The 15,772-nt window shown below is 53.1% G+C and overlaps 2 protein-coding genes across 14 annotated transcripts in view; one reads left to right on the forward strand and one right to left on the reverse strand.

Moving 5' to 3' along the window:
- The window catches only part of TCOF1 (treacle ribosome biogenesis factor 1), a 42,354-nt gene extending 39,479 nt beyond the window's left edge, over positions 1 to 2,875 (forward strand). For 11 of the 12 annotated variants that reach the window (XM_054487876.2, XM_054487878.2, XM_054487881.2 and 8 more), the window contains 3 exons: positions 933 to 1,030; positions 1,601 to 1,649; positions 2,390 to 2,875. In XM_054487876.2, the coding sequence (XP_054343851.1) occupies positions 933 to 1,030; positions 1,601 to 1,627 (125 nt within the window). In that variant the 3' untranslated portion in view covers positions 1,628 to 1,649; positions 2,390 to 2,875. The remainder of the gene's footprint in view (positions 1 to 932; positions 1,031 to 1,600; positions 1,650 to 2,389) is intronic. The other variant, XM_054487877.2, reaches the window with a different exon arrangement.
- A 1,307-nt stretch (positions 2,876 to 4,182) lies between these two features.
- CD74 (CD74 molecule) lies at positions 4,183 to 15,474 on the reverse strand. Of its 2 annotated transcripts, XM_054487890.1 has the most exons (9): positions 15,188 to 15,474; positions 9,698 to 9,870; positions 9,415 to 9,494; positions 8,793 to 8,855; positions 7,629 to 7,724; positions 7,224 to 7,311; positions 5,667 to 5,858; positions 5,107 to 5,169; positions 4,183 to 4,794 (listed from the first exon to the last, which is right to left on the reverse strand). In XM_054487890.1, the coding sequence occupies exons 1-9, from the start codon at positions 15,310 to 15,312 to the stop codon at positions 4,784 to 4,786; spliced, it is 891 nt and encodes a 296-aa protein (XP_054343865.1). In that variant the 5' UTR covers positions 15,313 to 15,474; the 3' UTR covers positions 4,183 to 4,783. The 2 variants fall into 2 exon arrangements, with proteins under 2 accessions (XP_054343865.1, XP_054343866.1); XM_054487891.1 differs by lacking the exon at positions 5,667 to 5,858.
- Between the last annotated feature and the right edge of the window lie 298 nt (positions 15,475 to 15,772).

Below are 15,772 nucleotides of genomic sequence, written 5' to 3' on the forward strand. Positions count from 1 at the left end.
TAGACCTCAATTTTCCCTCCGTAGTAACACTGGCCCTTTACTGAGTGCTGTTCTAGACTCCACATGCAGCAGGACCTCATTTAGGTAGAAATGAGGCTCAGCAGGTAGAAAACTGAGGCTCAGAGAAGTAGAGATGCTGTTCAGGGCCGCAGAGTTTTACTAGGTGGAGCCAGAGTCAAACCTAGGCAGCACTCTCGAGCATCACCCTGGACGGTGGGTTGCCAGTGATGCCTGAATAGCCAGCTCGTTCTAGAACAAAAGTCGGGCACCCTCAGAGCAGGACTTGCAGCCCCTTGGTGCTCAGAACTGTGCTAGATTTCCATTTACAGTAGGGATAGATAGTGTCCATTTAAAATAAATTTGCGGGAGCTTTAAAAAGTGAGTTGAGCTGAAGAAAAATGGTAGTCATCCAGGTGGTCCATGGATGGGACAGAAATCAAGAGCTGGCCTCCAGGGGGCAGGTGAACTGGCCCTGCTGGGTGATCACCACAGCTGCCAGCCTGTTTTATTTTTATTTTTTGAGACAGGGTCTTGCTCTGTCACCCAGGCTGGAGTTCAGTGTCAGGAACGCAGCTCACTGCAGCCTCAACCTCCCAAGCTCAAGCGATCCTCTTGCTTCAGCCCCCCAAATAGCTGGGACCACAGGTGTGCACCACCATGCCCAGCTAATTTTTGTATTTTTTGTAGAGACAGGTCTCACTATGTTGCCCAAGCTGGTCTTGAACTCCTGGATTTGAGCAATCCACCTGCCTCAGCCTCCCAAAGTGCTGGGATTGCAGGAATGAACCTCCATGCCCGGCCCTGCTGGCCTGTTGTGATGGCTCCTGGTGGTGTGGGGAGAGCTGGGAGCCCTGCCCTGTGCGCCTCCCAACATTGACCCCAGCACTTAGGATTACCATCTGTTGTTCAGGAACTTTACTTTCTTCCCTCAGGAAAAAAAGACAAAGAAAAAAAAGAAAAGAAGAAGAAAGCAAAAAAGGCCTCAACCAAAGATTCTGAGTCACCGTCCCAGAAGAAAAAGAAGAAAAAGGTAGAGAGTTCCTGGGGGGTCTCAGGCCAGAAAACAGACCCAAACCCAAGCCCCCTCCTACACACCCAGACCTGGTTCCTGCCCCCTTCCCATTTTCGGGGCCCAGTGAGGGGCGTCAGGAGTTGTGAGACACCAGGGAAGAGGCTGGCAAGGCATGTTCCCTGAGCACATGGAAGCCGTAGAAGTGGCCTGCCTGAGGTAGAAGTGTGTTGGGGAAGGAAGGAGAGACTTCCCTCAGCACAGGGAAACCAGGTAGACTGTGGCAGGTTTCCAGGTGAAAGGAAACGTTGCCTGGGCTGCGTGTGCCCCGGCTGGCAGGCTAGCCCTGAATAACAGCTGTCCTCACGGCCTGGGGCCTTAGCACCTCAGACACAGATGAAGTTCTCACCTTGGCCAGCAGGGCCTCAGCTGTATTTAGGAGAGCTGAACATCTGTTTGCCTCTGCCCTTGGAGGTCCCTGCAGACCCAGTATCTGTTCTAGAGGAATTCACTAGTCCTCAGGAGGTGGGGGCAGCAGTGGGTGGGGAAAAGCTGCAGGTCTGAGAGCCTCTCGTACTTCCCTCCTCACAGAAGAAGACAGCAGAGCAGACTGTATGATGAGCACCAGCACCAGGCACAGGTACGCTTCCCAATCATTCCTGAGCATTCAGGGCGGGAGGACAGCTCTGGTGTCGCCTGTGGTCCCAGAGAGCCAGGCAGACCTGATAGGTGGGCTCTAAGGGGAAAGGAGGCTGGGGAAAGAGGTTCTATTGCCAAGGGTCCATGGGGCCAGTGGGGTGACATCAGGAGCTGGCGCTGCAGCATCAGAAGGATCCAGAACAATAATGGCAGTGGTGACACCGAGTGCACTCTGGGTGCAGGGGTTGTGCGTGCTTTAGGGGGTGTGCCCTGGGATGGAGCCTGTTTGTAAGTGAGGTCGGATATAGCTTGGTTCCTCCTTCACTTGTGAGCAGTTCATTTTCCTCCTGGTCCTGTAACTTGGGGGCATTTCCTTTTGGGAAGGAAGATGGTTTACTCAAGATGAGCTATCACCGTGGATCTATGCTTCCCTATGGAGGACAGGCCCTGCCAAGTGGTGGTGACAGTTAGCTGTTCCACCTGGCTCTGCTGGCCCTGTGGTCACCCAGCCTCCTGTAAATGGGGGTGATGCAGAGCCTGCCTCCTGGGCCAGTGGTGACACTTATGTGAAGCTAAACTAAACACTGAAGGACTCAGCCCAGTTTCCAGAACATTCCAAGTGCTAAAAAATGTCCACTGTGGTTAATGCCTCTCCCCTGCATTGGAGACGCCAGATTTCATTTTCCTTGCAGGGGAAAAGGGTCAGGAAATTTGACGTCTGCATGTGTTTCCTTCCCCCAGGGATTTCCTAGCCGAGCAGTGGCCATCCCCATGCCTCTGACCTCCGCCGACCTCTGCCCACCATGGGTTGGAACTAAACTGTTACCTTCCCTTGCTCCACAGAAGAAGACAGCCAGCTGCAGGGGTCCCTGTGCTGGCCAAGCCAGTGAGCCTGCGGGGAGGCTGGTCCAAGGAGAAAGTGGACCAGCTCCCGTGACCTCACCCCACTCCCCCAACACGGGACGCTTCATATAGATGTGTACAGTATATGTATTTTTTTAAGTGACCTCCTCTCCTTCCACAGACCCCACATGCCCAAAGGCCTCGGGACTTCCCACCACCTTGCTCCACAGATCCAGCTAGGCCTGACCTGTGCCTCATCCCGTGCCGCTCGGTCTCTGGCTGATCCCGAGGCTTTGTCTTCCTCTCGTCAGTTCTTTTGGTTGTGTTTTTTGGTTTTTTTTTAATAACTCAAAAAAAAATAAAAGACTTGGAGGAAGGGTGCAAGCTCCCAGTGCATCTGGGGCACACATTTCTTGGAAGGGACTGTCTCGCCAACACTCGGGATTCCTTCTTGCCTGCGTGTTGAGGCTGTGGGTGACTGGTTAGTGGGACAGGTGGTGAGCAGTGAAGTGCCTGGGTGCCGAATTGGTGGGGAAGGCTTCCTGGATGAGGTGGCATCTGAACTAAAGGATGGTCATGGTTGATTTCCTGTTGCTAGAGTAAGTCATGCAAATACCCAAAGACAAGAAATGGAAGGGGCTGAGAATCCTCGAGCTAGGGGCAGGCTCCCTGGAGGTGCCTGGTGAACAGCTGTGGCAGGCACAGCAGGTCTAGGAAAATCGGAAGTGAGTTGCCCCTCACATCGAGCTCACCATGGTTCTGTGGTGGTGAGGGCAAGAAGTGGATGAACATGAAAGACAGGATGACGTCTTGGGTGTGGACTGAGGGAGGGGAGGGGTAGCAAAGGAGGTGGTCTGCTCCTCCAGCCTGGAAATGCAGAAGCCCACTTCCCTGGGCCCAGAGTCATGTGGAACACCAGGGGTCCTGGAGATGTCTCCAGAGCTTTTAGCCTCATGCTGGAAACAGCCAGAGGCAGTGCAGAAAAGGAATGCATGGCTGGAGGTGTTGGAGACCCAGGTTGGCAACCAGCTGCACCCTTGACTTGGGGCCCGGGGCCAGACCCTCCACCATCTGGCCTCTCTCCTCTCAAGCATGTTGCTCTAGAACAGAACTACAGAGTAGTGTCCTCATTGGGCCTTGCTGACCCACAGCAAGACTTTAAACTTAAAAATGGGGTGATTTCACTGCAATTCTTGATTTCTGGCTCCTCTTAAGATAACATCTGGCAACGGGGGCTGTGCTTCCTCCTGGCAGCAACCAGATAGAGCTGAGTAGCAACCACTTAGGTAAGGCATGGGCACCCAGTTCTCCACAGTCCCCTACTTCCTGTCCATCCTGACACGGAGGCCCTGTGTCGGTTGCCATCTGTCATCACATTCACACTGTTCTTAGTATAGAAATGAAATTGGGGACATAGGAAAATGAAAACTGTACCAAGAAGAGCTTGTGCTTAAACTAGACAAGAGCCTATTTCTTTTTGGAAGTAGAGTGTTCGTGTGTGTTAAACATGTAATCAAGTATGTCTGTGTCCAGAGACTACAGGCGCCCCCCCAGCCCTGCCTGGCCCCGCAGGCATCTCTGTGGGTTCCTTGGGCTTCGTTCTCCCACCTAAGTGACTGGATTTAGCGTCTTTAGTTACCTCTTTAGGATAAATGAACTAGATCTCAACAGAAGAGCCAGAAGCCAGAGTGTTCTAATTACTACCTTTTATTCTAACGTGAACCATGGCTCTGAGAGCTGATAACAAGCTTGGCTGAGCAGAGGGAACTAGGGGTCGGCAGAAAGGATTATGGGTGGAAAATCTTGGCTCTTCCTTGGGGAGTGATGCTGGGGAAAGGGAAGAGAGTGGCTCAGCCTGCAGGTAAATAGGCTAGAAAAGCCAAGGCCAAAGGCCAGAGGGGAGAGGACAGTCAGCCTGTCCAGCCTGGGGTCTGGGTGTAGGGTTATCCCTTCTCCCTGTGCCTTCCCATCTCGTCCATGAGCCTAGATCTCGGAGCCTCGTGTTGGAGGCTGCTGTGATGTCAGGAACGGGGATCCGTCTAGCTTTTGGCCACCTCCTGGGACCTCACGCCCCTGTTGACAGATGGAGATTGGGCAGCAGGGCCTTGCTGCATTGTTATCTGCTGTTCCGACTTGGTTTGTCGTGTCCGAGGGTGACAAAAGAGCCAGGCACCAGGGTCTCACGGGATGAGGTACAGGGTGGGAGATGGGGGAGGGGCTGGGGGCTGAAGGGAGCAAGAAAGCTGTAGCTGTGTAGGGCCGGCAGGATGTTGAAGACCACCTCTGCTGCTCTCACATGGGGACTGGAGAGAGAAGCAGCAGGTTGAGGTTAGGGTCACCCATTTGTTGTCCCTGCCTCTTTCTAACATCCTGGACCTGCAGAGCAGTTAAGGACTGTCCACCCTCCCTTGCCCCCTGCTCAGGTCCAATAATGACCATCATGGATTTGTGTAACTCCCCAGAGCCCCCCAACCCTGTTCCTTCGTCTGTGAAATGGACATCCCAGGAATGTTGGAGAGTGGCCCAGCGTCACACTCCTTCACCTGCCCACAAAGGAGCTGGCCCTGCTGGGGATGAGCTGCTGGTGACCAAATGCCCCTCTGCAAGGCCCTTACCTGGGCCCAGATCCTGCTTGGTCACACCCAGCCCAGAAGATGGGTCCTCCAGTTCCAGTGACTCTGCAAAGGAGCAGCAAGTCCATTTGTCACTTGAAGTGCAGCCTACCTGACCCAAGATGCCTGAGGGCAGTGCTTCCCACCTAGCCACAGGCTTAGTGCCTGGGAAAGCAGGTACCCAGGGAAGGACAGGTGCAAGCAGCAACGAAGAGGTGTAATGGGGGCTTGAGTGAGAAGGGGGTGATGAAATGAGATGGGTGGGTCTGTAGGACTCCTGGATGCTAGAGGATGGCGCGTGGATGGATGAAATTCACAGATGATAGGACTGACGGATAAGTGAACAAATAGATGAGTGGATGTAAGAGGAGAGATGATAAATGGACAAATAGGAATGCACAGGTGGGTGGATGGATAAAGGGCTGGACGCATGACTACGTCGCTGCCCCCAGGAGCTGCCATCCCGGGTGTCCTGGTCCCATGTGCTTCAGAGGGGACCTCTTGCCCCTCAACCTTCCTAGTCCTTCCTGGTCCTCTAACACTGGCACAGTGCCACTGCTTACCACTGCAGTTATGGTGCCCGCGGCTTCTGGTGTTGGGGACCTCCGTGCCGTTGGGGAAGACGCACCAGCAGTAGCCGATGCTCCCATAGCACTGGAGTGGCAGATAGTTGCCGTTCTCGTCGCACTTGGGCCTGAATGAACCCGGGTGGACAGCAGGGATGTGGCTGACCTCTTCCTGGCACTTGGTCAGTACTGAAGCGACAGGCATGATGAGGACACAGTGAGTGAGTGAGCTCTGAACCAGGGTCTGAGCAGAGCTAGAGACCCACACACCACTGCTGTGGGCCTAATGCCTTCTTCCCAAGTGGCTTTACTCACTCCAGCCATCACACGGATGGGAAAACTGAGGCCTAGACCAACAAGGTCTGAGATCAAAAAGGAAATGAATGGCCATGTGTCCAATTCACCTCAGAAGCTGATGGTTTCTTCTGACACTCAAAGCCCATTACAGTTTTGGGCCAGGCACAGTGGCTCATGCCTGTAATCTCAGCACTTTGGGAGGCCGAGGTGGGTGGATCACTTGAGGTCAGGAGTTCGAGACCAGCCTGGCCAACATGGTAAAACCCCATCTCTACTAAAAATACAAAAATTAGCTGGGCATGGTGGCACATGCCTGTAATCCCAGCTACTCAGGAGGCCGAGGCAGGAGAATTGCTTGAACCCGGGAGGCTGAGGTTGCAGTGAGCTGAGATTGCACCACTGCACTCCAGCCTGGGCGACAGAGCCAGACTCCATCTCAAAAACAAACAAACAAACAAAAAAACACCATTACAGTTTGGAATTGCACTTGTGATTCTGATTCTAGAGAAAAGCGATGGGCACCTTGGTAAGTCTAAGCTTCCTGTTACTGGGAGTTCTCAAGTAGAAATGGGGGTTACCGTTTGTTAGAGATATCTTAGAGGGGTTTAAGCATCAGCTAGGAGTTGGAGATAGCATGTAAGGTGCCTTCTATGAATCTGATGCAGAAACTGAGGCCCCAGGCAGGGTGGCCCTTTGAACTTCTACTTCAGGACCCTGAATCCCAGAGGGAAGGAGACTTGTCCAAAGTTACATAGCAAATTAGAGAGCACCGGGATAGAAACAGCACTCTGTCTTTGGGTCTAAAAACATCCTAGTCTGCATTGTCCATGAGGTGGGAAACACCCAAGGCTCTCTTGGCAGCAGCTGTGACCTTGGCGCCCTCACTGGATTGCGGGCAGCGCTGGGGCAAGGTCATTACAAGGATTCCTTTCTGCAGTGTTTTAGGCAGGTTTTGCCCCAGGCACCCTGTGCTGTACCATCCTCTATGAGAGAGGTCACCTGTACCCTGTGATAACAGGCCTCTGTGGGCCCTTAGGAACCCTTAGACAAGATGGGGGTGGGTCAGGGGAGGGGGACAGCCAAACCAAGAAGGAACAGACAGGAGAGAGAGAGAAGTGAGAAAGAAGTGAGAGCTGAGAGGATGGGAGATTCCGCGGTGCTGGGACCAGGGAGTGCTGGAGGCCCCGGCCTCTGCAGCTCCAGGAGAGCCCCGAGGGTCCAGAAGCCCTGGCACGCTAAAGCTCCCACTCCCTGTACCTTTCGGTGGAGCCTCAGTGGGCTTTTGCTCCAAGGAGTGCCTGCTCATTTCAAACAGGAGCCAATGGTGCATCCAGCTCTCAAAGACCTAATACGGATATAGGTGGAGGTCAGGTTCGATGGCCACCACCAAGCCCCTACACTGCCTGGCTTTGCCCCTGGGGACAGAAACATGCAGGGCCAAATAGGGCCCCAACACCCGGGTCCAGCTGCAGCCTGGTTCCCTCTTAAAGACCCATGGGGCTGAACCCCACACACTCTGCAGCATGCAGGCTTTGGAAGTGCTGGTAAACCCCTTCAGCTTCCTGAGAATGGTTTCCCCAGCCCACCCTCACCCCACCTCTCCCAGCCCTGCCCTAGACATTGGAGGAAAGAGAGAGTTCCCATGCAGGGAAACCTGCTGACCTTCCAGTCTATGGTCTCCATGGTGTTCTTAAGGTGTCTCAGGTTCTCCGGGAAGCTCCCCTTCAGCGGCGGGTACACCTTCAGGGGGTCAGCATTCTACAGGGTGGCAGGGCAGGAAGGATGGTTCAAAAAGAGCTCCCTGGCAGGCAGTGTGAAATGTGTAGCCCACGTTCCCTTGGTCTTCCATTCTGAGGAATGGACCAGAGCCGCACCAAACCTAAACCCTGGACTTCAAGCTATGATGCGAGGGGAGGGGAGGGGTAAGGGTAGTCCAGCTGTTCAGCTACAAGACTGCAGGGTTTCGAGTTGAGTTCCAGATTCCAGGCCAGCTCTACCAACAAGCCCCAGTGTCCTCCCTGTGGATGGCTGCAGCTTTCAGGTATCACCTGCTCCAGAAGGTGAGGACCCAACCTTGACAGCCCCCAGCTAGGTTGAGTCCTCTGCCTCTTTCTTCACAAAGCCCCCTGCACTGCTGTCATCACCTGGTCACTAATCTGTCTCCCACACTAGCCTGGGATCCCCATGGCTTCAGGAGCTGGGTCCAATTGCTCCCTGTCGTGGGCCCAGAACCTTGCACAGTGCTGGCACAGGATAGACACGCAATACAAATTTGGGGAGAAAAAAAGGGTGTCTTGAGCAAGTCACTTCCAAGCTTTGAGCCTCAGTTTCTTTTTTTATTTTTATTTTTTTTTTGAAATGGAGTCTCACTCTGTCACCCAGACTGGAGTGCAGTGGCGTGATGATCTCGGCTCACTGCAACCTCCACTTCCCGGGTTAAAGCGATTCTCCTGCCTCAACCTCCCGAGTAGCTGGGATTACAGGTGCCTGCCACCACGCCCGGCTAATTTTTGTATTTTTAGTAGAGACTTTCACTATGTTGGCCAGGCTGGTCTCGAACTCCCGGCCTCAGGTGATCCACCCGCCTAGGCCTCCCAAAGTGCTGAGATTACAGGCATGAGCCACTGCACCCAGCCATGCCTGTTTATCTCGAAAATGCAGAGAGGCCAGACTACATATAACATTTAAGGGTCACCCTTGTATTCAGTAATCCAGAGAGCACATGTTGAAAGTCTGCCATGAGCCAGGTATACAGGCCTTGGAACTCGGCCTGGCCAGGGTCCTGGGTGGGCAGGCAGGGCCACCCGGCTAGCTCCCTGCACTCACCTGGAGCAGGTGCATCACATGGTCCTCCGTCATGTTGCCATACTTGGTGGCATTCTGCATGGGCTGTGGGAGGAAGTAACAGAAGGTTACCAGCGCTGGTCCCTGGAGCAGGGGGTGTGGAGCAGGAGCCAGTTGCTGGGATCTAGGTAAGAGACTGGAATCCCAGGCACTTGGTCAATGGTTCCATCTCTGCCACCTCCAAACATGAGAGCTCAAGCAAGTCACTTTAGCTTCCTGCCTCAATGTCCTCATTGGTCAAACTGGCATAAGCTTTCCTGCCCAGGGTTTTGTCCACAGCACAGTATTGTGAATATAAATATTGTCAATGCATTATAGCAAGGTCTTTGAGAATGGGAGAGGACAGTGAGATGCTATAGGAAATGAGAAGCACTTTGTAAATTGTAGAGGGCTGAGCCTTCCTCCCAGGGATGGCACCAAGAGACTCTTCACCTGTGCCCTCCACACCTGCGGAGCCCTGTTCTTCCTGAGGCAGGCACTGTCCCTCCCGCAGCAGTAAGGACCCCTCTCCAGCTGGGCTCTCCTCCCTGCCCCTCCCCTTGGCACTGTCCTCCATCCAGGCGGGATAACCTTGCCCCTCCCACCACCCTGGGGCTGTCCTTACCCCCCGGGGCAGGGCTCCCATGGGCAGCGCCTGCATCAGCAGCGGGGTGGCCATGCGCATCTTGCTCACAGGCTTGGGAGCTGTGGGGACAGGAACGAGGGTAAGTGTGGCCCCGGTGCCCAGGGAGGAGGGTATCAGACCCAGATGAGGAAGGGCTGGAATTCCAAACCGGAGGGAGAGGACAGTGGGCCCAGGGATGGGGAACAGTGGGTGCAGGGATGGGGGTCTCTGAGGTGAGGGATGGTGGGAGGCGGGGGGTATCAGGATGTAGGGGTGCACTCACGCTTGGGAAGCTTCATGCGCAGGTTCTCCAGCTGCAGGTTCTGGGAGGTGACTGTCAGTTTGTCCAGCCGGCCCTGCTGCTGGTACAGGAAGTAGGCGGTGGTGGCCTGGCCAGCCAGGAGCAGAGTCACCAGGATGGAAAAGCCTGTGTACAGGGCTCCGCGGCCGCACTTGCTGTGGGAGGTGGGGAGGATAGGTCAGAGGAGGATCCACAGTGGTGGCTGCCCCCAAGGGCTGGCTAGGAATGGGGAAATGTATACCCCCATCTCCATTAGCCCCCTAAGCCACCCCTAACAAACAATGCACTTGAAGCACAAACAATAAGCTGGCTATGGAAATGCAGCTTGAAGACCTCGCCCCACTCCTCCTTCCAACCATCAATGTGCCTGAAGTCCTCCCTGGCAGAGACCCTGCAGCTGCCACGGGCCTGAGTTGAACAGAGAAGAGCAAAGAGGCATGCTCCTTGTCCTCTCTGGACCTTAGGGTCCTGCCTGTGCGATGAGGGGTTGAGGTGGGGGGGTCTTCCCAGGATCCCTTTGCTGTGCGGATCTCCTGAGGACCAGGGCTGCCCTCAAGGGGAACAGGTTTGTTTTTTGTTGTTTGTTGTTGTTGTTTTTTTTTTTGAGACGGAGTCTTGCTCTGTCGCCCAGGCTGAAGTGCAGTGGCGTGATCTCGGCTCACTGCAACCTCCGCCTCCCGGGTTCACGCCATTCTCCTGCCTCAGCCTCTCCGAGTAGCTGGGACTACAGGCACCTGCCACCATGCCTGGCTAATTTTTTTGTATTTTTAGTAGAGACGGGGTTTCACCGTGGTCTTGATCTCCTGATCTTGTGATCCGCCCGCCTCAGCCTCCCAAAGTGCTGGGATTACAAGCGTGAGTCACCGCGCCTAGGCTTTTGTTTTGTTTTTTTTTTCTGCTGGCAGGATCAACCAGGTATGTTATTTTTTTTAACTGACAAAAAAAAAAAATTGTATGTGCTTACCAAGTAAGGGGAAGAGGGTTTTCACCCCTCTGCCCAACCTCCCACCCTCACAGTGAAATCAGATTTAAGGAGAAAAGGTAAGAAAGTGGGACCGGGACAGCAGAAAATGTAGCCCACCTGGGAAGAAGTGGGGCCTGGCCATTTTAGGAATGGGCTGGGGGAGCCTTGGACAATGTCAGGCTGAAGCAGGGCCAGGCACCACCCACTCTGGGAACATCCTCTGCCCAGGCTCTCCATGTCTTTGAGCATGTCCCTGCCAATCTCTGTGCCTCTGTTCCCTCATTTGTCACATAGGTGCCCCCACCTCTGTGATTCTAGAATTTGGTGGGTTTCTTCTTTTAAGCAAGATCTCACTGCAAGCGCCAAAGTATTTCAAATGGTAATATCCACCCTGCAGGGGGTGGGCAGGAGTATAGGTGCCTGAGCCTGTGTGGCCTGGATGAATTTCTCATGCTCCCTGGGCTCACCATCCAGACCTTCAGACCTCAGCGAGCCCTTGTATCTGTGGGACTTGGATGCGATTTGGGGGTGCATGCATATGTTACAGTACAGGGGATGTAAGGATCCTGCCCCTACACCCTGGGAGTTTCTGATCTGTTCTTTGACAACCCCAGGGGTGGGACTACTAAGACCCTAGTCCAGGTGTTGCCAATGTGAAGGTGTTGGGAGGTGATTGGGCTACGAGGCCTTCTCCCTCATGAATGGGATTAGGTGCCCTGTAAGAGGGCTTGATGGAAGGAGTTGGTTCTCTCTTGCCCTTCTGCCTTCCACCATGTGAGGACACATCAAGGAAGCCCCTCACCAGGCTGTGCGTGGTGACTCACGCCTGTAATTCCAGCACTTTGGGAGGCCGAGGCAGGTGGATCACTTGAGGCCAGGAGTTCGAGACCAGTCTGGCCAACATGGCGAAACCCCGTCTCTACAAAAAATACAAAAAATTTAGCCGGGCATGGTGGCGTGCACCTCTAGTCCCAGCTACTTGGGAGGCTGAGATGGGAAAATCACTTGAACCCGGGAAGCGGAGGTTGCAGTGAGCCGAGATCACGTCACTGCACTCCAGCCTGGGTGACAGAAGGAGACTCTGTCTCAAAAAAAAAAAAAAAAAAAAAAAGAAAGCAAGCTAGGCCGGGCATGGTGGCTCACACCTGTAATCCCAGCACTTTAGGAGGCCGAGACAGGTACATCACCTGAGGTCAGGAGTTCGAGACCAGCCTGGCCAACGTGGTGAAACCCTGTCTCTACTAAAAATGCAAAAATTAGCCGGACGTGGTGGCGAGCACCTGTAATCCCAGCTACTCGGGAGGCTGAGGCAGGAGAATCACTTGAACCTGGAAGGTGGAGGTTGCAATGAGCTGAGATCATGCCATTGCACTCCAGCCTGGGCTACAGAGTGAGGCTCCATCTCAAAAAAAAAAGAAAAGAAAAGAAAAAATTAGCCGGGCGTAGTGGTGGGCACCTGTAGTCCCAGCTACTCAGGAGGCTGAGGCAGGAGAATCGCTTGAACCTGGGAGGCAGAGGTTGCGGTGAGCCAAGATCACACCACTGCATTCCATCCTGGGGGATAGAGTGAGATTCTGTCTCAAAAAACATAACAAAACAAAAACAAAAAAAAGAAAGCCCCTCCAGAACTATGAGAAATAAATTTCTGGGTGTTTTTTTTTTGTTTGTTTGTTTGTATATTACGCAGTCTGTGGTATTCTGTTAAAGCGGCACAAAATGGACTAAGACAGACCCATTGGGAACTGCCAGGATGAGGCTGCACCCTGCCTACTCCAGCAACCAGCAGAGATGGTTTAGGACGCTCCAGGAGTCCCTTCTGCCTGGTAACTCGTGACATCACAGACTGGCTCATTCTCATTGGCTTGCTGCGTGCCAGTCTGTGCTTTCTGGGATAAGGCCCAGCCCAAGGGAGAGTTATTGGGGAAGGAAACAGCAAAAACCCAACGGGGGGCGCGGGGGGTGGGGGAGTGCGGAGACCAGACAGGAAGGGAAAACAAATTCTACTTCTTGGCCTTCTCAAGGAACAGGGGTGGCCTGGCCTGTGTTCAGGCTCTCCAGCCTCATCCTCCACCTGTTCAGTGCTTCTGCAACCCCACACCCAATTCTAGCCCCAGCTCTACCTCCCACATGCGACATGGGACAGTACCTTCCCCTCTGTGCACCACAGTTCCTCAGGAGGCCTAAGAACCTAGAGATTCACCCTGAAGACGAGACCACATAACCTGGATTGGAATCCTGGCTCTGGAGTCGGTTAGTTCTGGGACCATCTAAGTTGATTAACCCTCTGTTTGAGTAAAATCGGGTAAAACATCTGCTCCAAGGGCTGTTACATTAAATAAGATGATGAGGGTAAAGCTCTTGGCTCCACACCTAGCACATTGTTAGCACTCTATAAATAAATTACACTCAGTGCAATTCTCAGGGGAGTTTGTAGTTAAGTTTAGCATCTGCTTTTCTTCCTCTTTATGCATCTTGAACGCCTGTCCCCTGGTTCTGGTAGAGTGCCAACTCTTGTCACCCCCCCTCTTTATTTCCTCATTTACACTACCTTCTTCTGCAATTAAAAAAAAAAAAAAAAAGCCAAAGTCAGGATCCAACCAGAGCTAGCAGGAATCATGACACAGATGTTGCCAGGCAGAAGCATTCACAAAAGCCTCCAAAACAGGCTCCAGTCTGGAATGGCCTAAGCACACATGGCCAGCTTTAGAAGCAGTAACTGAATAAAGGGAAAACTAGACAAGGATTAGACAAGGGGGCATGCACTCTGAACACTGAGCCCACCTGAGTCTGTAAATCACTGAGTGGTCTGAGCTCAGAGGGGTCTCACCTCCCCTTCCCACAAAATGCACCTCTGAAAGGGGGCCAAATGGTGGAGTGAGCTAACACTTTGATGTCAGACTAGTCCTGGTTCAAATTCTGCCTCCAATCACTCACTAGCTATGATTACTTGGGTAAGTCACTTACCAATGTGAGCCTCAATTTCCTCTTCTGTAAAAAGGGACAACAAAAGTACCTGATTCATAGGGTGACTGTAAGAATTAAAATTGAGTTTAGCCTTTACGTCTGTAAATAATCACAGTACTAACTAACAGTGGCTGAGTCCTGGTGACAGGTACACAGTGGATGAGAACTATTATGGCTATTATATTATTACTGAGACTCAGGGAGAGGCAGTGATTTATCCAAGGTCACACGTGGCCTAGACCAGAATCCATTCCTCACAAAAGAGTCTCCCTCCTTGCCATGAGATTCCCTGGGGTTTTCACAGGCCACAGCTCTAATGGTCTGCAGCGGGTTACCTTGTTCCCCAGAACATAGCTTGTCATAACATCTCTGCAGGGCTCTCCCAAACCCCTTTCTGCCTGGTAACAGCTGACATCACACCTAGCTGTAAGTCCCTGTAGATCGCAAATTACTTTTTGGAGACTGGGGGTAGCAGGGGCATTGGGGTAACAGCCTTCTAGCCCTTTTTGAGGGAAACACATGGGTGAGGCTATTTTGGGGCTGGGAAGTGGGACCTGGGGTCCTCTGGATGGCTGTGCTGGCCTCTGGCTGCAAGGGAGAGGGGCACAGGCAAGGACATGACCCCCATCAACCCTGAGCCCCCTCCAGAAATTTAACCAGAGCCTGTCCCTCCTTTCTTGCCTGCCCCCAACATCTCACAATCCCTCCTGTGAAGGCAGACGTCTCCATCTACTCTACAGACACCTGCAACTATCATTCCCCTGATCCGTGGTAATTAGGAGGGAACTCCTCTGTGAAGAACTGTTTCTACCATCCTCTTTTAGAAACTCTTTCTCCACTGGGATCTTGAACATTTTCAAAATCTGGTGCAAGGTCTTTATTTTTTTTTTTTTTTTTTTTTTGAGACAGAGTGTCACTGTGTCACCCAGGGTGGGGTACAGTTGCACGATCTTGGCTCACTGCAACCTCTGCCTCCCGGGTTCAAGTGATTCTCATGTCTCAGCCTCCCAAGTAGGTGGGATTACAGGTGTACACCACCACACCTGGCTAATTTTTGTATTTTTAGTAGAGATGGGGTTTCAACATGTTGGCCAGGCTGGTCTCGAACTCCTGGCCTCAGCTGATCTGCCCGCCTCAACCTCCCAAAGTGCTGGGATTACTGGCGAGAGCCACCAAGCACAGCCTGTTCCAAGGCCTTTAACCTAGCATTCACAGCCCAGCTTTAGTGGGGTCTCAAAGCCCCTGGATAGCATGTGAAACTCTAAGGAGACAACCCATGCTCTCTTCTGCTTTTCAGAAGGAGGGGGTCTGATGCAAGGAAAGTTACAAACTCCTGCTCTTAAAGGAACCCCCTCATTTGACAAGAGAGGGAGCCAGAGCCCAGAGCAGGCCAAAGACTTGCTCAAAATCACCCAAAAAGTCAATGTTAGAGTCAGAGCCTGAATCCCTCTTTCCTGTGACTCCCGGCCAGTGCTTCTTCCCAGCACATGCGCACGGCTCTGCAGTCCAGGATCGGTGTGCCCTTTCCTGGTGCTCACACATACCTCTCCGGGGCTCCAGGGCGCCGGCCCAGCATGGGCAGTTGCTCATTGTTGGAGATAAGGTCGCGCTGGTCATCCATGACTGGCTTCTGATCTTCACGACAGCTCCTGCTTCTCCTCCTGTGCATCTGGGACCCTGAACCCCTGGCTCACCTCTTAAAGTCGGTGCTGGAGAGGAATCTGATTCGTCCACAGGAGGCCACTCCGCCCACTTGGTAGATGTGGAAGTGAAAGCTACAAAGGCTGGAAATACCCCACTTTGGTGAAGCTGCCTTTTGCGGGGCAGGATGTGGGGCGAGGGGGGCTCCCCAGGCAGGTAGAAAGGCCAGCACGATCCCATTGGCTGCCCAGGGCCCTCATCACTTGTTTCTGGGCAGGCCTTTGGATTCATAAGGCTCTTTCAATGTTTCAGGAAACAGGCAAATGTCCACTCCCTAGACAGGAAAGCACTTTGAAACAGAAGACACCTTTGTCTCCCCTTCTCATCCACAGATGAGTGGGTGCAGAAATGGGCTGTGCACCCTCGGTGAGCTCAGACAAGTCCTCTTCTCTGGCCTCCGTTATGTCGTCTCAAACATGCGGGAGGAA

Source organism: Pongo pygmaeus, chromosome 4, assembly GCF_028885625.2.
Source record: "Pongo pygmaeus isolate AG05252 chromosome 4, NHGRI_mPonPyg2-v2.0_pri, whole genome shotgun sequence".
Taxonomy (NCBI): Eukaryota; Metazoa; Chordata; class Mammalia; order Primates; family Hominidae; genus Pongo; species Pongo pygmaeus.